General features: G+C 37.3%; 3 protein-coding genes across 4 annotated transcripts in view; 1 reads left to right on the top strand and 2 right to left on the bottom strand.

The window, feature by feature from the left end:
* The window catches only part of LOC107714133 (protein disulfide-isomerase-like), a 6,703-nt gene extending 2,411 nt beyond the window's left edge, over window positions 1-4,292 (bottom strand). Inside the window, exons 1-5 of the mRNA XM_016519876.1 lie at window positions 4,012-4,292; window positions 2,140-2,346; window positions 1,903-2,036; window positions 1,605-1,742; window positions 834-950 (exon numbers count right to left, since the gene is read on the bottom strand). Coding sequence (XP_016375362.1) covers window positions 834-950; window positions 1,605-1,742; window positions 1,903-2,036; window positions 2,140-2,346; window positions 4,012-4,252 — 837 coding nt within the window. The 5' untranslated portion in view covers window positions 4,253-4,292. The remainder of the gene's footprint in view (window positions 1-833; window positions 951-1,604; window positions 1,743-1,902; window positions 2,037-2,139; window positions 2,347-4,011) is intronic.
* A 1,730-nt stretch (window positions 4,293-6,022) lies between these two features.
* On the bottom strand, window positions 6,023-7,554 carry LOC107714127 (uncharacterized). The gene is made up of 2 exons (XM_016519865.1): window positions 7,475-7,554; window positions 6,023-6,784 (listed from the first exon to the last, which is right to left on the bottom strand). Exons 1-2 carry the CDS (start codon window positions 7,552-7,554, stop codon window positions 6,037-6,039), a joined length of 828 nt encoding a protein of 275 aa, XP_016375351.1. The 3' UTR covers window positions 6,023-6,036.
* Window positions 7,555-10,197: 2,643 nt separating this feature from the next.
* pgap6 (post-glycosylphosphatidylinositol attachment to proteins 6) overlaps window positions 10,198-12,303 on the top strand; it is an 18,097-nt gene continuing 15,991 nt past the window's right edge. For both annotated transcript variants that reach the window (XR_001636957.1, XM_016519888.1), the window contains exons 1-3: window positions 10,198-10,338; window positions 10,614-10,791; window positions 12,046-12,256. Coding sequence is in view for 1 of the 2 variants with exons in the window: in XM_016519888.1 (XP_016375374.1) it covers window positions 10,278-10,338; window positions 10,614-10,791; window positions 12,046-12,256 (450 nt within the window). In the remaining variant the exon portion in view is untranslated. The remainder of the gene's footprint in view (window positions 10,339-10,613; window positions 10,792-12,045; window positions 12,257-12,303) is intronic.

The following is a 12,303-nucleotide window of genomic DNA, read 5'->3' as shown; positions in this document are numbered from 1 at the left end:
GCAGTTAGTGTTGAAGCAGCTATGTCAGGGAGACGCTGTGTGTTTCTAGGTGAAAGCAAAAGCACTTTATTTGGCCTTCCGGAAGTAGATGCATTTAGGAATCTTTAAGATTACTTACAACAGAACAGCAATGCATTTTATGGACGACCGTTTCGTGAACCTAGGAGAGGAGGTAATTCTGACTTTGCTATGACAATCTGGCGCTTCTGAATCAGCTACTGTTTTGTTATTAGTTTTAAGTATTTGCTATTGACTGTTCAAATGCGGAGTTTTGCGCATCGTGTGTGTGTGTGTGTGTGTGTGTGTGTGTGTGCGCGCGTGCGTGCGTGTGAGCGAGAGAGAGAGAGAGAGAGAGAGGGTCATTCACTGTGGAGTCAGCTGTCTTAACCGTGGCTTGTGTACTGCAAACACATACCAGCTTCATCACTGTGTCTGTCACGCGACTCTGTTCCCCTTTCGGGCTCTGTCTTTATATTTATTTTGAAAGATGAAGCTCGCGATTATGGTAAGGGGCGTTACATTTCCGACGAGTGCTTGCGGTGTTCGGCCAGTCACAATGCACTGGGTCAGCTGGCCAATCAGAGCAGACTGCGCTTGTCGGAAGGAGGGACTTTGTAGAAAACGAAGCGTTTGAGAGAGGCGGGGCATAGAGGACCTACAATAATGTACAGTATTTGAAAAATAATGTGTTTTTTGAACATTAAAGCATGTCAACATATTCTGTTACACCAAATACACAAAATAATGATCTTTAAAAAAGCATCATATGACCCCTTTAAGACAATTTTTAATTATTTTAACATTGGTTAGTGAAGTGAATTTTGAAGTGTTACCTCTTCATTAAATGGAATGACAAGTTTCATGCTGTTGGCATGGATGAATGAAATCATCTCTCCTTTGTCTAGCTCGCTGTCCTCGGTGAGTGGCTTGTCTGCCCGCTTTTCATCAAACTGGAATGTATACAAAGAGAAGACTGTGTGGGTTTGTGATAGGAACATAGTAGAGCGAACTACGCAGTATTTTTTATTTACTTTTTTTAAACAAGAAAGTAGGGATTTTTGGGGTGTGAACAAATGATTTTAAATTAATCTTCAAAGTGAATGAATATTCCATTTCAGGCACACACTGGATATTTTGTTTACCTAAGTCTTTTAAGCGTATGGCTTTCACTGTCCTCAAACTAAGACTGACGATAGCATAAACCAATGGCTATCGAGTGCGGGAAGAGAACACGCATTTTTTTGGTTGACTGAACTGACTGAACACAGCCCGTTTGCTGAGCGAGTCAGCGTTATGTTACTGAACTAGACTGTAGGTGTTGTCCTCAATTCATCATGTAGTAGATCTATCTTGTTTACATTAAGAAGAGAAAGGGGATTGTGGAAAATGACCGTACACATTTAAAATGAGGTAAGGATGTTATTGATTTAAAAACTAAATCTTCCTGAAAGTCTCTTTCAAGTAGTTTAATAATAACTTAAATTTAAACAGAGAATAGCAAGAGTTCTTTCAGTCGCGAATCAGTTGAACGAATGATTCAGTGACTCACTATTTGCGATGTAAATAGACAACGAATATATTCGATTTATATATACTGGAATTACCTTCTTGAAAAGCACCAACGAGTCGCTTTTTACATCGTACTTCTTGAAGAGCTCTGGGTTGCTTGTGATGCCGAAGTCAAAGTCCACTGCTATTAAAGTTACATCATAAAATGTCTTTGCCTTAACTCCTTCCAAATCCTGGGACAAATTTCAATAAATTAAAATAATAACTTTTCAATGATAAATCTTTTGTTATAAATAGAGAGTGCAATGATATGTTTTACTAGAACTCTTTGGCTATAAGGCAATGTCATATCTGAAAAAGTCAGTTACTTTATGCAAACAATAGGTAATTTACCTGGAAGAATCCAACCACAACCACATCATGTGCATCCAGCAGAGCCTCTGCACTCTTCACATCATTGAGAACAGTAGCGCTGGGCCCCGTGTGCCTCTCCAGCCACCTCGTGATTCCTTTTACCGTTCGCGTTCCTGTTCAAATCACAGAATAATGCCTATGAGCTTGTGTTTATAGAACACACTGTATGAAAATAACATCATGCATGCAAATGCACCAAACAAATAAATGCATTACCAGAAAAATCGGTGGCATTTTGCCTATTGCCGTCTTTGAAGAATTTAAGAGTGGGAAAACTGCCCACGTGGAACTCTGTGGCAAGGTCTTTCTCTTCGTCGGCGTCCACTTTGGCCAGTCGTACTTCAGATGACCCATTTTTCAGTAATCCAGCCACTTCTGCATAAATGGGCTCCAAATTGCGACAGTGACCACACCATGGAGCATCTTTTTATGTTTTAAAAGACAAGAACAAGTGTCATACCAGCATGTTGTCACAAAGGCTGTATTTCAGTAACTAGAAGGTTTTGAGCAGTGCCGGCCCGACCTAATAAGCGATGTAAGCGGTTGCATAGGGCCCCGTGACCACCAGGGGGCCCCATGTCAGGTTCAGACAGTAATGCTGCTCGATATAATCACTTTGATAAAGTTTCAGTCGGGTGTGTTAATATTTGAAAATGAAGAGGCGACACTATAAAACTGGTGCAGACTGCAGAGAAGTGGGAAAAGAGAAAAGAAAGTGATCAAGATATGGGTAAGTGAGGGATTTAAAAAATATATTGTTGAAATGGCGGATGCTGCATCATGCTGCGAGCACTTTGAAGACGTGCTGTGAATGAAACAACAGTAATGAACATGAATGGTATTGTTACAGTGGGCAATTCAAAATACGCGAATAATTCTAGATATCTTATTATCCCAATGGTTTGGATTTTTAGAACGCACATTATCTTATTTTCCATCGACCAGTTAAGTTTGACAACACTACGCGTTTGCTGCATAAAAGTTGAGTCAGATTTTCTCATTGAGCTAAACAAAAGCAGCAGAAGTGCTGAATTGAAATGCAAGTTCACTCTCTGACAGCAGGTGGCACTTTAGGAACAGCAGAAATACTGCCGTTACTATGGTTACCCCTCTACACAAAGCAGCTGCGCAAGCGCAACTTCTGACACCTGCTTGTTTGTCATGCAGGTCAAAGTCAAACAGTATTTACATGTTTTCAAACAGCCGTTAAGATTATTTTTATTCACTTTGGTGTTTATCAAATGACACTAAATATTTAAATATGCCATATCTTTATTCAAACATTTGTTTACACGTATATAATCTGCTTGCTTAGGGCCCCCAAAATGCTAGGACCGGCCCTGGTTTTGAGTCACACATAGTTTTATGAATTGTTCAAATGCTTTGGAACTTTCTATTCAACAGATCCGGAAAAACACTGATATTAATAAGAAATGTTGAGAGAATTCAGCATATTATTCTACTGATCATGTGACACTAAAGAGTGTGGTAACTAATGGCTTTTTTTAATATATTAAAACAAAACAGTTATTTATAATAATATTTCATACAAAAACCTTTGTGATCCCTAACTTTACTCTGAAATTGTTTAAGAAATATTTCAACTATTTGTTACAACTATTCACTATATTTTAGGTTCAGAGCATACAGTTCAGAATTATATGCCAGTTAAGTTTCAAAATGCATTTGTGTAAATGTTGGCATTAATAATATCAGTATTTTTTCACCTTGGTTCTAACATTTTACTGCAATGACAATAGCATAATACACAATTGTATCATTTGGATAACTGGCCCTCCTTACAAGCGTGGGAGAAATAACAGGTGCGCTCCTAATGGATGATGTGTCCAACAAATGCTAATAATCTTTGAACTTGTGCTGCTTTCTATAGGATAGTTTAAATGCGTGCAGCTGAATATAAAACTTTCTAAATGATCATTTAAATCATTTTGAACACACATTGCAGTAAAAAGATATTGTAGTGTAGTGTTTTCTTGCATTATTTAGACAAAGATCAGAATGACCATTTGCAAGCAAAATAATTATAGTCATATAATATATTTCAAAGGAAAGTCATAGAGTACTTACAAAATTCTACAAGCAGGTATTTGTTCTCACTAAGAGCTCTATCAAAGTTGACGCTATGAAGGACCAAAACGTCTTTCTCTTCTGTAATTTCTTCTGTCTTCTCTGGTTTCTCTGGTTCTGTGTCTTCTTCAGAGCTGTCCTCTACTTTTTCCTCTACTTTTTCCTCAGCTGATTCCTCCTCTGCCCTCACACACAGGCCGCAGAGCAAGAGGGTGAGACCCAGGATGTGTAGAAGCCTCATGATCGATCAGTTCAGGGGCCTACAGAGAAAGAGCGCTGAAATGAGCTGTAACATGCTGCTGTGTGGTCTTGTGGTGCTGATAAGAGCACACTGATGCTGACGAATCATTGAAAAGCCTGCGTGGTGCAAATCTACTGGTCTTACTTGCCACTTCACATGAGCTCTGAAAGTGAGCCGTTGGAGAGTGGAAAATTAACATCAGATTACAAGCAAATGTAATAACGTAGGAAATTCACATCACTTAGTATCCTGAGAATATACCGTGGCTGTCTTTATTGCTTGCTTCCAGTTATCTAGAATAGTGTCCAGTAGATATAATTGAAAAAACAAGTAGTAGTGTGTGTGTGTGTGTGTGTGTGTGTGTGTGTGTGTGTGTGTGTGTGTGTGTGTGTGTGAATTAGCCATGACCAAACCACGTGTCCATATCTGGCCTTTCTGCCCATGTGCCACTAGTGAGTTCACCCTGCTCAGACACGTAAGCACTCAGAGGACCGAAATGAAGATCTGCACACATGCACTATTTAAACAAATTATGAAATTATAGAAAGGGACATGCACTCATTTTCCCACACACTCACTGCATAGACAGAGGTGGGATTCTGTGCTACCAAAACTTGTATTCCCTGTGAATTATTCAGCCTAACGGCCTGTGGTTATGTGGACAAATATAGACATCTAGTTCAGTGTGTTTTGTGCATGTAGTATGACAGGGCAGATTCAGTTACCATTCATTATTAACAGGAAATGTGTTGAAACCAGTTCACCAAGTGCCTCTCATTCTGTTTTCTGTCATTGTTCTACTGTTTATATTCAAAGTCTATAATGAACATAAATGTGAGTGTTATTCCACTTCTTTCTGGAATACTTGATTCCGTATAAATTACTACAGGCAGTGTTATTTTAAGTATCATTGATATACTATTATAGTTTTTGTTAATATTTAGATTATTTAATATTTTCTGATTTCACAAGATTTTTTAATATTTTCTGTTTTCACTTTAATTTTAGTTAAAGTTACAGAATTTTCTGTGCATTTTTGTGATTTTTATTGATAATTTTTTATAATGTCTATAGTTTTTATTACTTTTTATTTATTAGTTTTAGTTCATTATTTTAGTACTTTATATATATATACACACACACAAAAAAATAATATATATATATATATACTGTATATATATATAGTTATTTTGTTTTAAAGTTATTTTGTTTTTAATAAATTTGTTTTTCCCTTCATGATTTTAGTTTTAGTTGACGATAATAACCCTAAGTGCAGGTAGGCAATTTCCTTCATTGCAAGTTTCATTGGGTTCACAAATGGTCACATTGGGGTTCAGTTGTTGCAATTTATTTTGTGATTGTGACCTAATTATACATAATTTCTTACTTATTTCTGCCTTGTAATTGGTCATCTCTGTGTGAGGAGTTAGAAGCGTTATTGATCGCAAACAGGGTGTTTTAATAGCACTTTGTTGCATACATTTTTCATGTCTTTTTATACATGAAAACAAACTTGAGAGTAAGAATGATACAAAATGTTGTAGGAGTAGTATTTTAAATTGAAAAACTGAATACTGAATGCACTGCCAAAAAAAACTAAAGTTAATTAATAAAATAACATAAAAAATATTACAATGAAAACAACTGAGAACAGAACATGATAAAATGCACTTTTGTCTTGTGCAGATATTTTACTGAAAAACAAGGCAGACATTAAGAACAAGAAGAAAAGCAGAACAAATTAACAACATGATATTTTGCAGTGTAGAAGACAGGCTGATTGATTATGAAAGTGGATAGTCACAGTTGAATTCATTGGGATTTTCTCTGTCCATGGCCCAGTGAGCAAGTAAATCACTGAAGTCTGGTGTGCTTGAGCTACTGGAGCTGGTCATGGTGCAAACGCTCGTGTTACTGAACATACTCAATGACGTGTTGATGTGACTGGAGCCCTCTGATGTGTTAATCATACTGAGCGAGTTCTCTTGTGTGTTTGCATCACCCAACGTGTCAAGCTGATGTGCAAAAGGCTCTGTCCAGAAACTGTTTGGCAGGCGACGTTGGTTCATGGGTAAACCCCGTCCTTTCCTTTGGGCGTCTTGAAAGAGCTCTGCAAGGGGCCCGAGCAGCTCAGGCTCCTCCGCCTGCCCTGATGATGCTACTTTGATGAAGTCAGCGTAGTACCGCTGGCGGCCCCCGACTTTTGGACACGGTCTCTCTGCATAGATGTCACAGGCATCAGGGTCTTGGCTTCGGCCGAAGTAGCGCTGGACATCGCTGCTGATGAGTTCAGCAAACCGCAGGAGCTGATTGGTCATCTCAGCGTTATTGGGGGACGAATCAAAACTCCATGGCTCTTCCTCTTGAGACTCACTGGCTACTGCATCCTCGTCCTCCTCCAAACTGTCCTCTCTCAGCTCCTCTTCATATTCTTCTTCGGTCTCCTCCTCATCCTCAGCCGGAAAGAAGCAGGGAGGGAAGGGTTTCGCCAAACCCAGGTTACTCAGCGTCCTGATAACACTTGCTGCCATCCTATGAAGAAAATTATATGTATACATAAATATACACCAGATTGGGGACAGTTGTCACGAAGAAAAAGGCTATATCTCGGTAATACTGTATAGTCGATACAGAAATTGTATTGTTTTCTTATAACAAGAGTATTTTTTTAGTTTAATAAATGTATTAAACATATGTACACACACACACTCACACATTTTTAAATACATATATGTATTTTTAAATTATTTTAATTTAAATGATTTTAATTTTAATCATTGTTGTTTTCTGTAAAAATGTTGGACAATAAAAATTTAACTTGTGTAAGATTAAATGTGACAACTTTGTTATACAGCTAACAGAAAAAACACGTAAGCATGAAAGAATTAAAGAAAAAGAAAGAAAAAGAAAAAGAATTTAGTACTACTTTAGAAAATGTTAAAATGTGAGTCTCTCTTACCTACCGTGTAATGCTTGATGGATGTCGCTCGTGAAGTCGTGCTGTCCGTTTCGCGTTATGGATAATTAGCGGTTTGCTCATTTATACCCATCGCTCGTGGGGGGTCTGTTTTCTGAGCAAATATTTAGGCGCGCGTCTGTAATTGTGTTCTGCTCAAACAGAGCGTGAGTTTGTCTGGGCTCCCAGCAACCGGCGAGACGGACGGAAACTGGCGCGCGTGGCGGCCGCTTCGTTTGCCGGGGGACGCTCAAGTGTCCGTTTACCTCAGCGCGTCTGACTCACAGCTGTTATCGTGTAGCTGGTGGCCACTTAAGGATGAACCTAAAAAGGCGTGAAATCGCATTTTACGCCGTTTTGACTTTTGAATGAGCCCCTTTATAAAACCCCATTAAAAAGACAAGCAAGCCAAATGACGCCCATTATGCTCCTTTGATCTGTCTGAGGTGCGTTTGACCTTATAAATAATGTTTAACGTTTATATAGGCTACAGCAAATCAAAAGTGTATTAATTAAGTGCACAACACTCAACAGTAAAGTGTTGTTTCTGCAAACTACAAATAAAGAAAAGAGAGACTGAATCATAAAAAAAAGCTATGGTGTAAATTAAATGTAAGATCTAGGACAGACCGGGGCTAGTTAGTGTATCTCATTGTCACGAAGGCTAGCCTATGTCAAAGTTATAGGCTAAATTAGACAAATGTGTGCTTTCACTAGCAGTTTTTTATATGTATTTCAAAACACGTTTAATTAATATTCATTATCTGACATAAAATTTCAAGATTATATATTTATTTCCCCTCAAAATAAACCTACACTTTTCACTGGACTCAAAAGTGACAACTAACCCTGGTCTTAAATGGGGATTATAGCAAACAAAACTTTTTAAACTACAATAAAATAAAAATTAAATGTAGTTACTAGTCGCAAATTATAAAGTATAAAATATTAAAACAATTTTAATGTCAGAAAAAAAGAATTCAAGGTTTTTTTTTGTTGTTTTTTTTACACATTGTGTGATATAAATATGTATATAAAAGTGCATTTATAAATTGAGTGTAAAATGTCAGACTTTCTAAAAATAAATATGCCACATTCAAAATGCTTTCCAGATAAACAGTCTATGAGGTGGCAGGAGGAATATACTGTAGTAGAAGCAGCTTAACATGTATGTGTGTGTAACATTGATTAAAGACTAAGAAGAGCAAGAGAGAGAGAGTGTGTGTGTGTGTGTGTGTGTGTGTGTGCTCAGCATGAGTGAATATGAGCTGGACGCAGGGCAATAGAAAAGCTAATGACCAGCAGTGGAGAGCACAGCATCTGGACTAACATATGTCAGAGAACAAGAACACTTAACTGCAGCTTCAGGTTGGTCAGACAGCATGTAATGGCTTAACCATCCGTCAGCCACAGGTGGACATTACACATGATTACAAGATTTAGAACTGTCCTTCTGTTATTTTACAAAAAATAAAGTTCTACATTAATTCTACATTATGGTTTAATAATGCAAAATTCTAATATATATATATATATATATATATATATATATATATATATACACACACACTCTTGTTTATCTGTAAACAAAATCAAATATATTTCAAGAATTTATTCCTTGTATCGAACCGTGAACCCCGAACCGAGGTATGTACCGAACCGTGACATCTGTGTACCATCAAAATTCTAATATATATATAAATATATATATATATATATATATATATATACACACACACACTGTGTTAATTTAGAACTCTGAATGTATACACAAAAACAATAATCAAACATTTCACATTGCACAAGTGCACAAGACAACTACTGAGACATGTTCTTTGTCACTTAAAATGTTAGTTATATAGTCCTAAAGGGTTGTTAATCATAATCTTAATGCAAAGAAAGTTTGCCAGAAGGGGAATTTAGTATGATCTGCCAATTATTCCAAAATAAATACAAGAAGATGGAATTTATGAAGAGTTTGTGTATGAGGGTTTTTTATTGATTTATAAAAAGGGAATATATATATATATAGAGAGAGAGAGAGAGAGAGAGAGAAAGAGAGAGAGAGAGAGTTTGTGTATGAGGTTTTATTGTATAAAAAGGCATAATACATACTGTACATACATACATTGCATTTTAGAAATGTTATATATACAATGGCAATTTTATCATGTTTTTTTTGGCCTTTCAACATAACAGTATGAGGTCTTGACCAGATAGCACTGTTGCTGTTTTCATGAATTCTCACTGTAACCATAAATCTGGTGGATGATAGTCGTATATATAGTAATAATAATAATAATAACAACAACAACAACCAGCAGTTGCTGCAGTATATGGCTGAAATCTTAAATATCTTGACTCATTTATCAATATTTTTTATTTGTTTTATTGCTTTGTTTTATTCCAAATACTTTTGAATGATCAAAAAGTAAATAAATAAAATAGTAAATAAATGCAATTGAAATCTTTTTTGTGTGTGTGTGAATTGAATCCCACTATGGCGAAGGCCTGGCTCATGAATATTAATCAGGTCCTGATGACGTTGCTTGGCAACCATTCTGAAGCGTCCCGCAGGGAGATGGTCCTCACTGCAGAACACAAGATCCAGGGGGCGTTGTTGGATCCAGATCCAACTCCTCCCACCCTACATATACCTAAACCTATCAATCTCCACCCCCTGATCCCTAAACCCACCCATCTCCACCCCTAAACCTACTAATCTCCACCCCCTAGATGTGGATCCAACCACGCCCCCTGGATCTTGTGTTCTGCAGTGAGGGGCTACTGAATCCTTCTGCAGCACAGACTTATCTTATGAATATTACGATGGACCTTAGGAATTAATGAATATTAATTAACAGGAACTACCACCCGATTGGCCTTTTGGAAGAACGACACGAACCTTAAGTAATATTTATGAGCTGCGAAGAGGAAGTTATGCATAGCCTACGTATGAAACCGACGTCCAGTATTTCTGTGTTGAACCAGGAAGTAACGAGTTACAACAGTCCTTAGACATTTGAAGAACACTACAATGGGCTGACTGAGGAGAATCTAGACTGCATTATGGAAAAGTATTTTGCACCGTGCCTTCTACTGTATGTTATCGCTGGCTGTTTTGCTGACGGTGAGTTTTTGGGAGCGCTTTAGATATCATAGATATATTTGCGGTATTTAACAGCCGTTTTATCCGTTTTTCGCTCTTACCCAAATGTCACAAAAATAGGCATGGATTTTCGTAAATATTTTTAGTCGTTTAGGTAATCGGACGCAAATCTGTTTTGTAGCATGTTTATGCATAAATAAGTCTTTACATAAACATGTTGAAAACGAATAAAAGGATCTCGCTTATTGTGATTGTTTACATCTGACGCTATCATGACGTCATGCTCTGCCCCCCAGATCTCACTTACTTGAACGGGTTCTACTCTAAAACGCCTCAGAGGCTGTCCAAATACAGCTGGTTCGGTAATGTTCGGCTCCATCACTTCAGAGTACCGGAAGATGCGGTGCTCGTGCGGTGGCTGCTCACCGTCTCACGGGGATCCGTACTGAACTGTGGCAACCAAAACATCACTGTGTATGTATGGTGAAATTATGACAGTAAACAGGCGTGTTTGAATAATCCATGAATTTGAAGTGCTTTCAGTATTGAAATAATATTTTGAAAGCTTTACCGTGATAAAAATGTTTCCTTCCAAAAATCATGCTTCTAGGTAAAAGTTTGGGTAAATTTAATGGAGAACTTGCTATTATGCAACACTGTGATGAAATGAAATGTGATAAAATCCCGAAAACCTCTTTGAAGGAGATTTACAGGGTTTTATAGTTGTAATAATAGCTGTAGTTGCTATGGTATTTTGGCAGAAATTATGATACTGTGGTAACCCATTTGAAAACATGTCCAATATCAAGCGTGGGTTTTAATGTTTCTAATGGTTTATAAATATTTCAAGTTAACATGAAATGAAAATGTATCTTTTCTATTTTCTAAATGCATGTTATAGATCTTATTGTGAAGAATGCATGTTTCTTTCTCTCGCTCTTTTTTCTTAATGTTTTGAACCTTGTAATATTCAATCAAAATATTACAACTGGTCTTTGGGTTTAGACCTGTGATGTATGCAGGACTTGCTTACATCTGTGTCCACTTTTGTGTGCAACGTCCACATCTCAAAATCCAATCAGACACAGATACATAGAACCAAGTCCTCACCCTACTTTTTCCCCCCTTTTTTTCCACGATTTATGTCACAATACGGAAGAAAACATCTGTTTGTACTTCCGTTTCATTGTGACGTTAATGTTTTCATTTTTACAGGTTTAAGTCTTGTAATGAAAATTATTACATTTCAGTATGTGTTGATGCGTCTAAGAATTATCTCCATGGAGCTCTTTCTTAGAGATCACTTCTTGGAGACTGTATACAGAAGACAAATTCTCATGAGAACTCTTAAACTGAGAAGCCCAAGATTATTGTGTACGGCATCAATACCAGGAGACCTGCTTAAAAATGCTTGGAAACATGCAAACTATTAAAGAGCACATACAGATGTCAAATAATTTAATTTATATACTAATATACTCCTAAAAGATGACAAAATAAACTTTTAGCAGCTAAAATGCACCAACAAATTAAGGAAAATTGTTTATCGAACCATTTCATGGGGTCTTTAACCCTAAGTTGCCCCAGAGACTCTTCCTGAAAGAAGTACTGTATACTATAATAGTTGGTTATAAAAGTAGTCAAAAGTAACTAAATAACAAAGTAGTGATATGTTTTCTAATTATGTCGCTTAACATTGACTTTTGTCAATCTAATGCACATCAACAGGCACTTTAGGGCAGGAGCGCCCCCGGTCATCAACCCCATAGAAACAGCCTTTCCAAACTCCACATCTGTGTCTCTTGCTCACAATTTGACGCTGACCATTCCCAGTGGACAGAGCAGCAATGTGACACTGTTCAATGTGACCTATCCCAAACCTGGAGACTGGTTCCTTGCTGCTCACCTGCCCAAGGATGAAGGGAAGATAGAGCAGCAGGTGTGTGTGTGTGTGTGTGTGTGTGTGTGTGTGTGTGTATATATATA

The sequence above is a fragment of the Sinocyclocheilus rhinocerous genome, unplaced genomic scaffold, assembly GCF_001515625.1.
Source record: "Sinocyclocheilus rhinocerous isolate Xijiao unplaced genomic scaffold, SAMN03320098_v1.1 scaffold1953, whole genome shotgun sequence".
NCBI classification, from domain to species: domain Eukaryota; kingdom Metazoa; phylum Chordata; class Actinopteri; order Cypriniformes; family Cyprinidae; genus Sinocyclocheilus; species Sinocyclocheilus rhinocerous.
The sequence above is the reverse complement of the archived record's forward strand: the minus strand, read 5'-3'. Positions and strand labels throughout refer to the sequence as shown.